The 13,512-nt window shown below is 42.8% G+C and overlaps 1 protein-coding gene across 1 annotated transcript; it reads left to right on the forward strand.

The window, feature by feature from the left end:
- The first annotated feature begins 454 nt into the window (after window positions 1-454).
- CALHM6 (calcium homeostasis modulator family member 6) lies at window positions 455-3,483 on the forward strand. Its single transcript, XM_045011708.1, has 2 exons — window positions 455-985; window positions 2,991-3,483. The coding sequence occupies exons 1-2, from the start codon at window positions 455-457 to the stop codon at window positions 3,408-3,410; spliced, it is 951 nt and encodes a 316-aa protein (XP_044867643.1). The 3' UTR covers window positions 3,411-3,483.
- The last annotated feature ends 10,029 nt before the right edge of the window (window positions 3,484-13,512 follow it).

Consider the following 13,512-nt stretch of genomic DNA (forward strand, 5'->3'; position numbering starts at 1 on the left):
TCCTTGACATTTGAATTTTTGACAAAAACCTTCCTAAAAACATCCAATTTTGGGAGGGAAAACTTCAGCCTCCTCTACTTATCAGTCACAACCAAACTGATCAGCCATTGTGAGACTCAGGCATTTGGGGGAAAGTATATGTAAGCTTTAAAGAAGCAATGATGACGGCGTGGGAAAAATAACAATAGCAGTGTGGGTTTCGTGTGCTATCTGCCTGCTATTTCCTGTAAGTTCAAAAATACAGAGAAAATGCTCAGTGGGTATTTTCAGATGTTTTCTCCTACATTGCACCACCTTCGCTACACCAGGAGAAAGTGAAACCTTTCTGTCTGTTTGTGAGAGTTGTGGGAACTAGAGACCTCACATCCTCTTCCTCTTGTACACATAACCAAGTGAGATTTCATCCCCCTCAAAGGCAAGGGCACCGGGCAGAGTGCAGCAGCAGGGGCAGGAGATGGAGAAGTTTCGCACTGTGTTGGATTTCTGCCTCAGTCACCAGAAGGTGCTCAGTTACAGCGCCGTGTCCCTGCTGACCGCGGGCAGCGAGCGTCTCTTCTCAGTCGTGGTGTTCCAATGCCCCTGCAACTCCTGGAACACGCTCTATGGCTCTGTCTTCCTGCTGGTGCCTGCCCTGATCCTCTTCCTTCTCGGCTACCTGCTGAACGTCAGGGCCTGGCGGCTGTTCACTGGCTGCTGCGCCCCAGGCAGGTGTTGCTGCTGCATCCACAGGAGGCGCTGCTGGCGCTACTTTAGGGTGCTGTGGCTGGTGACGGTGAGCGCTGCTGTGGCCCCGCTCACCTGGATCGCCGTGGCCCTGCTTGGGGCCAACTTCTATGAGTGCGCAGCAAGTGGGAGCAGCCTGTTGCAGAGGCACTTGTGCCAAGGCAGAGGGACCCAGTGCCATGAGCAGGTGGCCAGAATACCCTGTGGTGGGACTCTCCCCCAAGGGGCACAGACATTTGTGAGCCTTCGGACTCAGTCCCAGGTATGGTCTCTTCCATCCTTTGATTGATCCTATTGGCTTTTGCCCCATGGAGGTGCAATGGACGCAGAGTGATTTCTGGAGAGATGGAGGGGCAACATAAGTAGTTCAGTTAAAGTAGGTGCTGTCCCTACAGGTGTCACCTCAGCTTACTTATGCTGATATGATGGCCTAGGGATGCAGCCTCAAGACTATGATATGAAAAATAAATTTTTGCACTTATGTAGTTAGTAAAATATTCTAAACTGGCTAAAAGAAAGGTAATATATTGTTAGTTGCACCTTCCACTGCAGTCTGTATTGCTTTCTACCATTTTGGCCTGCTGTAAATCTGAGGAGATTGCTTCATAACGATGTTCATGCCTTTTCCTTTGAGGCAAGTTGAGAATAAGCCTGCATGGGCAGGGAACTTGACTGTATGTCACATAATTGAACTTTCCCATCCGTAGATTTTCTACCCATTTCAAAAGAGAGGTATTGTGAATTTCTCTTCTCTTTTTCCACTTCCTTGCCTCTCTTTACATCATGAACCCTTTTAAGTTCAGTTCCTATGCATAAGAGGCAGCTGGTGTTTATTTAAAATCTTTCATTACAGCAGAGAATTAGAATTTGAAAAAGGATGTATTGAGGGTCTGACTGTGGGGCCCCCCAGTTTGAAATCACAGTCAATTTCACACTCATATTCCAGAAATAGGATTTAATTTTTGTTTCCCTGAAAGCAAGGTAGCTATTGATTGTGGAGAGCTGAAAAGGAAGAATGTGTTTGTTTCCCCCTTCCCCCTTCTTTATGATGTAAAAAAGAGGCCTACAAAGTTTGGGGACTTTTTTGTTTGTTCTTGTTTTAATTTCTCCTGTTTTCTTCCATTAGAAATCCAGGTTTGATCATCTCCTCTTTTCATTAGAAGACTATAAGACTTTGACTTCAATAAGAAAAAAGGGTGTATCCTTAACTGGAGTTTGCTAACTAGAGGCAAAATCCTAGTGAAGACATGGCACTTTGTAGTTTTTGCATGAGTAAGCAGCTCAAGTTAATTACTCAGTTCCCCCAGAGGCAACTTGTGTGAAAACTAAAGACTGCCTTGTCTTCACTAGGATTTAACCTTGAATGAACTAACTCAAGTTAAGAACACACCTTTTTTCCCTAGTGAAGATGTGGCCTGTAGTTGAATAGAGAACTAGAAGATTTGTGAAATCAGGGAAACCATGTAACTGAAGTCTGATTAGTTGAGATGGGAAGAGATTTTTAATCAGTTAATTTAACATTCTTTGTTTTTTATCAGCACCTGTTTAACTCAAACATGTCAGAGAAAAGAGTTGACAAATTGGTCAGAGTTAGCACACTGTTCCTTCAAGAAAGAGACTGGGATGAGAGAGGTCCCAATGCATATTTGTGAGTCATGCAAAAAACCTGGCAAAACCAGGGGAGATAAGATCGACAATTCCTGATATTTCTACGGTAAAAAAAAACAAAACAAAAAAACCAAACCAAATGAAAAAAGGTTAGACTCTTATTATTTATTATTATTATTATTTTTAATCATGTCATTATAGCTAACTAAAAAGCAAAAAGGGATACAAACCCATTTTTTCTTTGATGGTCAACTTTAAATATTATAAAAATACATTGGCTTTTTTACTTGTAAGACTCAATCTGTGGGAGGTCTTATATGAGAGTGGACACTATTAACATTTCCCCAGTCAGCATTTATAGCCATTTCCAACAGAATGTTGGATAGAAACCTGAACCCACCCACAGTCAGGATGGATTATTCTCTTCCAACCCCAAAATCTCATCCCAGGCCCCTGAAGTTTAGCAGACTTTGCTGGGATTGTTCACATACGTGGGGTACCCATTGTCCACAGACAGCACAGTGTGATGGGCTTTTCAAGCAGTGACCACTTATTGATCTCCTGTCTAAAACAATATTAAACTGCATATTCTTATCCAGGAACTTTTGATGCGCCTAATCATTTGCAACCTTCATTGATCCATCTGTATGTTCCCCCAGGTGCTAGGCTGGATACTGGTAGCAAGCATCATGGCTTTAGTACTGACTGTCACATGCATCAACCGCTGTCGTTCTCCAGTCAGTTTTCTTCAGCTGAGGTTCTGGAAAATCTACTTGGAAAAGGAACGGGAGGTTTTTGAGAGGAAGGCCAAGGAGCATGCAACCAAGCTGGCAGAAAGGAACCTGAAGTGCTTCTTTGAGTCCACTGAGCCAGAACCATTTCAGACCCCCACCAACAAAGACTGGCAGCAGATCTCATCCTTGTATGCCTTCAATACTAAAGGACAGTATTACAGCATGATACACAAATATATTAGTGTAAACAGAGGCACCAGCATCAGATCTACTGAAGAAGATGTGTTTTCTCCTGCTCTAGGATTTGTGGATGGCACTGATGTTAATGAAACGGGGACATTATAATGAAATAAATTCTATTTTTGTAGAATGGACAGTTATGTAATTATGGCCATATAAAAAGGGTCTTTGTATCAATGAGCTGGTGCATTCTGATGAATCATGGTTGAGAAGCTTGCTGTTAGCACTGAAACAGAGGATCACACAAGCCGTTAATGTGCAGCAATAGTCAAAACAAGTTAACAGAATTTTAGGAGCCATTAGGAAAGCAATAGATAATAAGACAGAAAATATCATAATGCTACTGTATAAATCCATGGTACGCCCATGCATGCAGTTCTCATGGCCTCATCTCAGAAGATATATTAGGATTGGAAGAGGTACAGAGAAGGACAACAAAACTTACTAAGGGTATGGAACAGCTTCCATATGAGGAGACATTAAAAAGACTGGGACTTTTCAGCTTCGAGAAGAGACTATTGAGGAAGGATATGACAGAGGTCTATAAAATCATGTCTGGCATGGAGAGAGTGAATAAGGAAGTGTTATTTACCCCTTCACATAGCACAAAAACCATGGGTCACCCAATGAAATTAATCGGCAGCAGGTTTTAAACAAATATAAGGAAGTACTTCTTCACACAACACACAGTCAGCCTGTGGAACTTATTGCCATGGAATGTTGTGAAGGCCAAAACTATAATGGGGTTCAAAAAAGAGTTAGATACGTTTGTGGAGGATAGGGCCATCAGTGGTTGTTACTGAAGGTGGTCAGGGTGTCCCTAGCCTCTGTTTGCCAGAAGCTGGGAATGGGCGACAGGGGATGGATCACTTGATGATTGTCTGTTCTATTCATTCCCTCTGAAAGCCCTGGCATTGGCCACTATTGGAAGACTGGATACTGGGCTAGATGGACCATTAGTCTGACCCAGTATGGCCGTTCTTATGTTCTTATAGGAGACCAAAGAAAGGCAGGAAAATACCGAGCACGAATCTGAATATATAACCTAATTTATTAATTAAGTGACATGAAAATGCCTCTTGAAGGATAACTTCAAGCAAGCGGTGGACTAACCTGTGTCTGTCTTTAGTCTGCAAGCTATCTAGGAAAGGGTCATCCCTTCAAATAATATGTAGTTCCAAGTATGTTGTGAACATTCAGTAAGTAATAACTCTAAATCAGTGGTTCTTAACCTGGGCTGCACACACCCCCGGGGGATGGGGAGTACGAGATTCCCTTTCTGGGGTGTGAGACATGCCAGATTTTTTTAGAAGGTAAATCATCGAAAACTCAAATTAAGTGCAGGCATGTAAGTACAACTACTTTGTTTTATCAAACCTATGTATTTATTAACATTATACATTTTTAACAATTACTGTAATATACAAACAAAAATATATCTAGGTTTAAGGGGTGCGAGAACATATTTTGATTTTTGATAAAGGGTGCGAGAACATATTTTGAGAACCGGGCTGTAGTAAAGGTTAAGAACCACTGCTCTAAATGATGGCCTAGAGTTTGGTTGGCTGGACTGAAATATGCGAGCATTACTATTTGTGCACAAGCAGAACTGCACCATAGTAGTGAAACTAAAAACTTCCTTTGTGGTAACTTCAGTTCTACTTTACCACAGTCTGAGTTGGTCAGAGATTGCAACATAGTCTACTAAGTTGCTCCACTGCTAGCATCATGCTGCCCAAAGATCTGTCTCTAAGGTCTGAATGCACAAAATGAGTTAGGTGCCTGAGTCCATTTTAGGCACCTAAGCCCCAGTTCTGGGACCATAGTGATGCACAAAACTCCCACTGAACCCTGTAGAGGCCTAAACTCAGTTGATGCCAAAGTTTTTGCAATAAAAGTTCCCTGGGCACCTATGTTTCTGCCTCTGGGTATGCACACTGCTGCCTGCCTCTAGACACCTGTATGTCTATCTCCCACCAAAACCCTCTAACCTGCAGACCAATTCACAAACTGGGGAAGATAGGCATTAGTCCACCTACGTCATCCTGGGTGGGGCCCAATCCAGTAGGCAGCCTGAGCAAGCCAACTGGATGAGGGCCCTCAGGTGAGTTCACACAAAACAGCAGGGGGAAGAGTTAAAGTGTCATTTTGACCGGGGAGAGAGCGCACAAGCGTGAGAATGACTCTGTAGCCTGGGGGTTAAGGTGCTCAGGTGGCAGGTGCAGGATCCGGTGCTCCTGCTCCAGTGACTCTTTAATTAGAATGCAACAGCTTCAACGGGAGAGACTGAGGGAGCTCTGCATCAGAATATCCCATAGCTCAGCAGCGAGAACACTCACTGTGAGGTAACAGACCCCATTCAAAGCCCTTCTACCCCTCAGGTAGAGCGGGGGACTTGCACTGAGGGTCTCTCACACCTCAGCTGTGTAGCCTAACTACTGGGTCCTCCTGCTGCCCCCTACTCCAGACTTCTTATTAACAGCATAGGTGCCTAACGTCAGGAGAGCGCTTGCAGCTGAGAATCCCAAGCAGAGATCAGCAGCACTGCAGGCCAAACTCAGGCGCCTATCTCTGAGATGGTCCAGGCTTAGTGGCAGCACCCCTCCTAGCAGGCTGGCTTTTGTGGATTGGAGTCTAAGGCACCTCTCTCTCCCCATTCACTGTCAAGGAACTCAGGCCCCTAACTTAGGCTTTGTAGTGATTTTCTAAATGGCTAACTCCTTTTGTGTATTCAGGCGTAAGCCAGCAACACATCTGAAATCAACACTCAGGAAAATATACTTTCAGTGGCGACAATCCAAGGCTTGATTAATTTTGTTTTTTATACAGTCTGGGTAAAGATTTTTAATGCTACGAAGATATGAATATACCTAGCATAGGCACACAGTAATAATAAAGGGATTAAAAATATGCAGTCACTATAATTAAATAATACCGGTACTAATGGCTGAGTAGGAGGGCATTTTCTAGCAATTAATAAGCAGAAACTGCATTTCTGGTGACTGTGCATGAGCCAGAAAAGCCCAGGTTGAGATCTCAGGTTGAATTTACTTGGTTGCCTCTCCATCCTCTACCCCCTACTCCATTTTCTTTACTTGTAAACTGGGCAAATTTAACTTGGAAACCATTAATCCACAATAAATATTGAACTCCATAAAACTTCTTTTTCGGTCACTTTAAAAACAAACCAGAAAAGAAGAGCCTAGTTTAACTGACTGGAGACACCTGGCCTGGAAGACTATATTCTTATTGTAAACAGTGAAACTATAAAAATGTAAATAAAGAGAACTCAAATTAGTGATTTTGTGTGTTGAGAAGTCAAAAATGCATGTTATCCCTGGATTCAGTACTTTGCTTAGGGTTTTGGTCATCCCAGCACAGTAACAAGATAGTGCATTTTCATTGTGCCTTTAGTTTGTGATACCCAGTAAACATCATTCAGTTAAAAACGTCCTACCTTTCTCTGTCACATATAAGAGTTAATTTGCTCATTGACTACTAACAAGAGTAATTCTGTTATAGATGGTTGCACCATGGAAAAGGGTGAAATCCTGGCCCCACTGAAGTCAGTGGCAAAACTCACATCGACTTAAATGGGACCAGATTTTACTTAAGGAGTATATAATAGAATCACTCATAGACTCATTGACTTTAAGGTCAGAAGAGACCAGCATGGTCATCTAGTCCATATATCCTCACTCACCCACTCTTGTAATGGACCCCTAACCTCTGGCTGAGTAACTTAAGTCCTCAAATCATGGTTTAAAGACTTCAAATTACAGAGAATCTAGTTTAAACCTGAAATAACCTGTGCCCCATGCTGCAGAGGAAGGCAGAAAATCCCCAGAATCTCTGCCAATCTGACCTGAAGGAAAATTCCTTCCCAGCCCCAAATATTGTGATCAGTTAGACCCAGAGCATGTGGGCAAGACCCACCAGCCAGACACCTGGGAGAGAATTCTCTGTAGTAACTCAGATCTCTCCTTGTTTAGTGTCCAATCACCATCTGTTGGAGATATTTGCTGCTAGCACTCACTAATCAGTGACATGCCATTGTAGGCAGTCTCATCATACCATCCCCTCCATAAACTTATCAAGCTCAGTTTTGAAGCCAGTTAGGTTGTTTGCCCCCACTACTCCCCTTGGAAGGCTGTTCTAGAACTTAACTCCTCTAATGGTTATAAACCTTCATCTAATTTCAAGCCTAAGCTTGTTTATGGCTAGTTTATATCCATTTGTTCTTGTGTCCACATTGGTGCTTAACTTAAATAACTCCTCTCCCTCCCTGGTATTTATCCCTCTGATGAATTTATAGAGAACAATCATATCTCCCCTCAGCCTTCTGTTAGTTAGGCTAAGTAAGCCAAGCTCTTTGACTCTTCTCTCATAGGGTAGCTTTTCCATTCCTTGGCTCATACTAGTAGCCCTTCTCAGTACCAGCTCCAGTTTGAGTTAATCTTTCTTAAACATGGGAGAACAGAATTGTACACAGTATGCCAGATGAGATTTCAACAGTATAAAGGTACTAACACTTCCTTGTATAATGGTACTAACGCTTCCTTCTCTCTACTGGCAATACCTTGCCTGACACATCCTAGGACCGCACTAGCCTTTTTCATAGCCACATCACATTGGCAGGTCATAGTCATCCTGTGATCAGCCAATACACCCAGGTCTTTCTCCTCCTCCATCACTTCCAACTGAGATGTCCCCAGCTTATAGTAAAAATTCTTGTTTTTTGTCCCTAAATGCATGACCTTGCACTTTGCACTATTAAATTTCATCCCATTTCTATTACTCCAGTTTACAAAGTCATCCAGATCTTCTTGTATGATATTCCAGTCCTCCTCCTTATTGGCAAGACCACCCAACTTTGTGTCATACGCAAATTTTCTTAGCACACTCCCACTTTTTGTGCCAAGGTCAGTAATAAAAATGTTAAATAAGATTGGTCCCAAGACCAATACCTGAGGAAAGCCAATAGTAACCTCTCTCCAGATTGAGAGTTCACCTTTCAATATGACCCATTGTATCGCCCCTTTAACCAATTCCTTATCCACCTTTCAATTCTCATATTAAATCTTCATCCTCTCCAATGTAACTAATAATTCCCATGCAGAAATGTATCAAATGCCTTACTAAAATCCAGATAGATTAGATCTACTGCATTTCCTTTGTCTACAAAATCAGTTATCTTCTCAAAGAAGGAGATCAGGTTGGTCTAGCACGATCTACCTTTTGTAAAACCATGTTGTATTTTAGCCCAATTATCATTAACCTCTATGTCCTTTACTTTCTATTTCAAAATTTGTTCCAAGACCTTCCATACAATCAGGGCCGCCCAGAGGGGGGACCAAGTGAGGCAATTTGCCCCGGGCCCTGCATGGGCCCCCACAAGAATGTCAGAGGCTCCTCCCCGCCTCTGCCTTCCCCCATCCCCCGGCACCTCAGCGCGCCACGCCCAGGAGTGCCCCTGGACAGAGCTAAAGTGGCATGGCTCTGCTGGGGCCTGAGCTCCTCCCCGCTCAGAGCCGCGTGGTAAGGGGACGGGGCTGCGAGCTGCGGCCAAGAGGCAGGAGCTCAAGTTCTGTGGAGCCAGGCCGCTTTAGCTCTGTCCAGGGCCACTTCTAGATGTGGCGTGCTGAGGCTCCAGGAGAGGGGGGAGGCAGGAGTAAGCAGCATGGTAAGCCCCTCTGAGCTGGACACTCCCCTGACCCCCAGCTCAGAGCCCAGCCCCTCTGACCCAGGCACCCCCCTGACCCCTCCCACAGCCCTGATCTCCAACTCGGAGCCCAGCCCCTCTGAGCCAGACACCACCCTGACCTCCTCCCCCCACAGCCCTGACCTCCAACTCCGAGCCCAGCCCCTCTGACCCGGGCACCCCCCGACCCAGAGCCCAGCTCCCCACCCAGCCCTGGACAACAGCAGCACCACCCCCAGGCAGTGATAGCCCATTGGCACCAACCATCACCATCACCCAGCAACAGCCCATTATGTAATTGCAAATGTATACATACCATTAAAGCATTTAATGCATTAAAGCATTTAATACATGTATTTCATGTATTTTCAAATTATTAAAAATTAATTTTTAAATGTATTTCACTGGTTAGTATCATGTATTTGGAAATGTAAAAAATATAATATTGCAACTTTTTTTTATGGAAGGGGCCCCTGAAATTGCTTTGCTCCAGGCCCCCTGAACCCTCTGGGCGGCCCTGCATACAATTGAGGTCAAACTAACAGGCCTGTGGTTTCCTGGATCACGTTTTTTCCCTTTCTTAAAAATGGGAACTATATTAGCAATTCTCCAGTCATAGAGTATGACCCCTGAGTTTACAGATTCATTAAAAATCCTTGCTATTGGGCTTGCAATTTCATGCACCAGTTCCCCCCGCCCCTCGATTTAGTCCTATTAAGCTGTTTGAGTTTGCCTTCACTCAGATGTGGTAATTTCTATCTTCATATCCTCATTGTCATTAGGCATCCTGCCACTCTCCCATAGTACTTCATTAGCCTCATTAAAAATGGAGGCAAACTTTTGTTTAGGTGTTGAGCCATGCCTAGATTTTCTTTAATCTCCATCCCATCCACAGTGCTTCGTGGGCCCATTAAACACACAACACCCACAAAAACTCACTCGCTGCTTCTAAGGACTAGGGGCTTGGCTCCTCTCCTCTCCTCCAACAGAACTCCCACTCATACTCCCCTGTTTGCAGCTTCGTTTGCTGGCACCTGTAGAAACTGGACATAACAAAGAACATGCTGTGCTATATTTCACATCTCAGTAACTAACTGCAGTAAAAACATTAATTCAGTTTACCTTGAAAACATTCAGCTGTGTATTGGTGCTTTTATCATTGCATCTGGCACACATTGACAGCTCAGAATCTCAGGACTCAGCACTTGACAGAATGAAACCTCAGTGGCAGGCTGTTTCCCACTATGAACACCTCAGTGGGGATGTGATGCTGTCATTTCTAATTGCAATATGCATGAGCTGTGGTTTTGTAAAGCAGTGTACTACAAATAACTTGGAACTTCTCAGCAGAAGAGAAAAGCCTGTTTCTCACACAGAACTGTGACTCTGACAGATGCATCAGCTAAAAAAACCCCCACTGCTGTATTTTAAGGTCATAGTAATTACAGGCTGGAAAAGTCTTCTAGGTTATTGAGTCTATCCTCAAACCAGTAAAAGGTATAGTTCCACCCCCACTGTTGGCATTTGGTCTATAAAATACAGGAGGGGGCTATGGAATTACAGAGTAAAGGAAACAACTGTTATCTGTTAGCTCAGAATGAAAAACTACATAAAGTACTTAATGACAAACCAATTTATCCTCAGCATGGTGACAGGTTCAGAGTGGTAGCTGTGTTAGTCTGGATCAGCAAAAAGACCAAGGAGTACTTGTGCCATTTTAGAGACTAACAAATTTATTTGGGCATAAGCTTTTGTGGGCTAAAACCCATTTCATCGGATGCATGAAGTGGAAAATACAGTAGGAAGATATATATACACAGAGAACATGAAAAAATGGGTGTTGCCATACCAACTCTAACGAGACTAATCAATTAAGGTGGGCTATTATCAGGAGGAGAAAAAAAACTTTTGTAGTGATAATCAGGATGAGAGTGGATGGGTCATTACACAAAGTAAAAACTATTTGCCCAGGCTAATTTTTCCCCTACTGTTACTCATACCTTCTTGTCAACTGTTTGAATTGGGCCATCCTGATTATCACTACAAAAAGTTGTGCAGTGATTTTCCTCTGTGTTTCTGAGGAATGGAGTGGTTAGAACAGAAAATTACAGTAAATTGTCTTGTCTTACCTAGATTCTCATTTTAATACTCAAGTTGTAAGATCATTGGGGCAAGAACTGCCTTTTGGTTATATATTTATATAGGGCCTCACACAATCACAGACTGGGGCTAACAAACTATACTGCGATACAAATAATAATAAATAAGAATCAAAACTCTTAGGTTCCCGTGGGGCTTGTCAGTGACCTGGGGGTAGGTCATTTAGCTCCTTTGTCCCCATTGTTAAAGTAGGACAGTTTTCTCCATCATTATAACTGGAGGAATTAACTGTATCTATCTCACATAACTATATGGAGCCCGTGCGGTTGGTAAAGATTATTAATGATTGCTTACAAAAGTGCTTTGAAATCCTTGGATGAAAGGCAATAGGTAAGCATAACGTATCATAATCTATGCACGCGGAGAGACTAAATGTTCAGACATTTCTGTGTGTTGGTGTGAGGAACTTCATTCCCTGAGGTATAAAATGAGACACACCGACAATGGAGAGAGCCAGCCTACAGAAGGAGAGTGCTCTGGACATCAGCTCACTTAATTCTTCACTTCAAAACCAGTAATGTTGTTGTGATGCTGTCTAACAGGTTGCCAGCTCAGGCCAAAGCAGTAGGCTAATTCACTTGCATGCTAAGAGAAATCAAAAGGAGTGTCAAAAGGCATTGTAATGTGATCAGGCCAATTCACTTGTGTGTTAACATAATTCAAAGGAAATGTGACGGTATTGTCTTCATTTATCTATAACCTGTTGGATTTTATTACATTACACTTTACATTATATATATATATCCCTGTACTTAATTAGCCCTAGATCAAAGGATGTATTAGTGTTTAGATGAGAATTTACTTAATGTGTAAAACTGCATGAAAACTAATGAAGGATTGTTTCCAGTTATTATATTGTTCAGGAAAACTAATGAAAGATTGTCTGGATGGCTGTAGCTAAATGCAATGTGTATGTAATTGAATTAAATGTAATCTCTGTAATTGAATTGCCCTACAACCAGGATTGAAGCCTTTGAACTGTAAATGAGAAGCATTCTAATTTAAAAGCATGGGTCATTGTGTTCAGCAATGGGAAATCTATAGACCTTTGATATAATGGGAACACACAACAGACTGCTTTCTGGGGAAGACAGCTATAAGAATGAACTCTGCGAGTGATTCTGTATCTCTGAGCTGTTTCAGGGGGTGTTCCAGATACAAGACAGAGATCTGCAAAGCTGTTAGCCCTGACAGATTTATCGAAAACCAGCAGATTACTACACCTCTGCTAATCATTTTGATTTACAAACTCTGACTCACCTGTAATTTATTTTATCTGCTTTAACCTCTCAATAACTCTCATTTCTTTTCCTTAGCTAATAAATCTTTAAAAGCAGCAAAGAGTCCTGTAGCACCTTATAGACTAACAGCTGTATTGGAGCATGAGCTTTCATGGGTGAATACCCACTTCCTCGGATGCATGTAAATCTTTAGTTAGTTTACTAGAGAAATTGACTACAACATTGTCTTTGGTGAGAGGTCAAGAGTATCCATTGACCTGGGGTAAGAGACTGGCCCTTGGGGGTTGGGAGCAACCTAATGAGTGGCTATTCTTGCTTTTAATAACTTTTCATCACTTAGTCCAGTTTGGCTAGATGGCAAGATGTGCTGGAGAGACTAAGCAGGACTCTTTGTGTTTCCATGGTAAGACTGCTATAGTTATCCAGGAGGGAACAGTGGTTACTGACTTGGTGAAATCAAATTATAGAATATACCACCAGTTTGAGTGTGTGCCCTATTGTCTGACAGTCTGACCTGAGACTGGCTCTCTTGGTTGTGAGCTACTCCAGACAGCGTGACAGTGGTACTGAAGACAAGCCCATTCCGTTGACTTTCTTAGACCAACTCTCAGACAGGGACCTTGCAGAGGCAGAGACAGAGGCAGAGCATACAGCGGGAGCAACAATATGCTTCACTTGAAAGTTATTTCTTATTGTTCGTGAAATAAATAAGTTAGCCCCAAATCTGCCTCAGTAACCACTGAAATGGTACAATGGCTGATGTCCAGAAGGTGGATCTGGGAGGCTAAATAGGAGAGAAATGGAGAAAATGTGCTCCTGGGGGATAATCTTAGGATAGATACCCTGTACAGTGGTTTCTGAGCACTGCTCTAACACACCCTGTAACTTCACTGAATGTGAGCACAAGCTGTTTTACAACTATGATTTCAAACGCAGCTTCAAGCCCGTGTATGGATAGGACTTTCATGCCTGAAAAAAATCACTTGGACGAGTGAGCAAAGTGGAGGTGTCAGGCTGAGCACTGACGTACCCAGACCTACGAGGCTGTAACAGCTACAACTCTAGGGATTAAAGTAGACAATCGATAATAACAGTAGTAACAATC

This window comes from Mauremys mutica, chromosome 3 (genome assembly GCF_020497125.1).
Source record: "Mauremys mutica isolate MM-2020 ecotype Southern chromosome 3, ASM2049712v1, whole genome shotgun sequence".
In the NCBI taxonomy this organism is placed as follows: Eukaryota; Metazoa; Chordata; order Testudines; family Geoemydidae; genus Mauremys; species Mauremys mutica.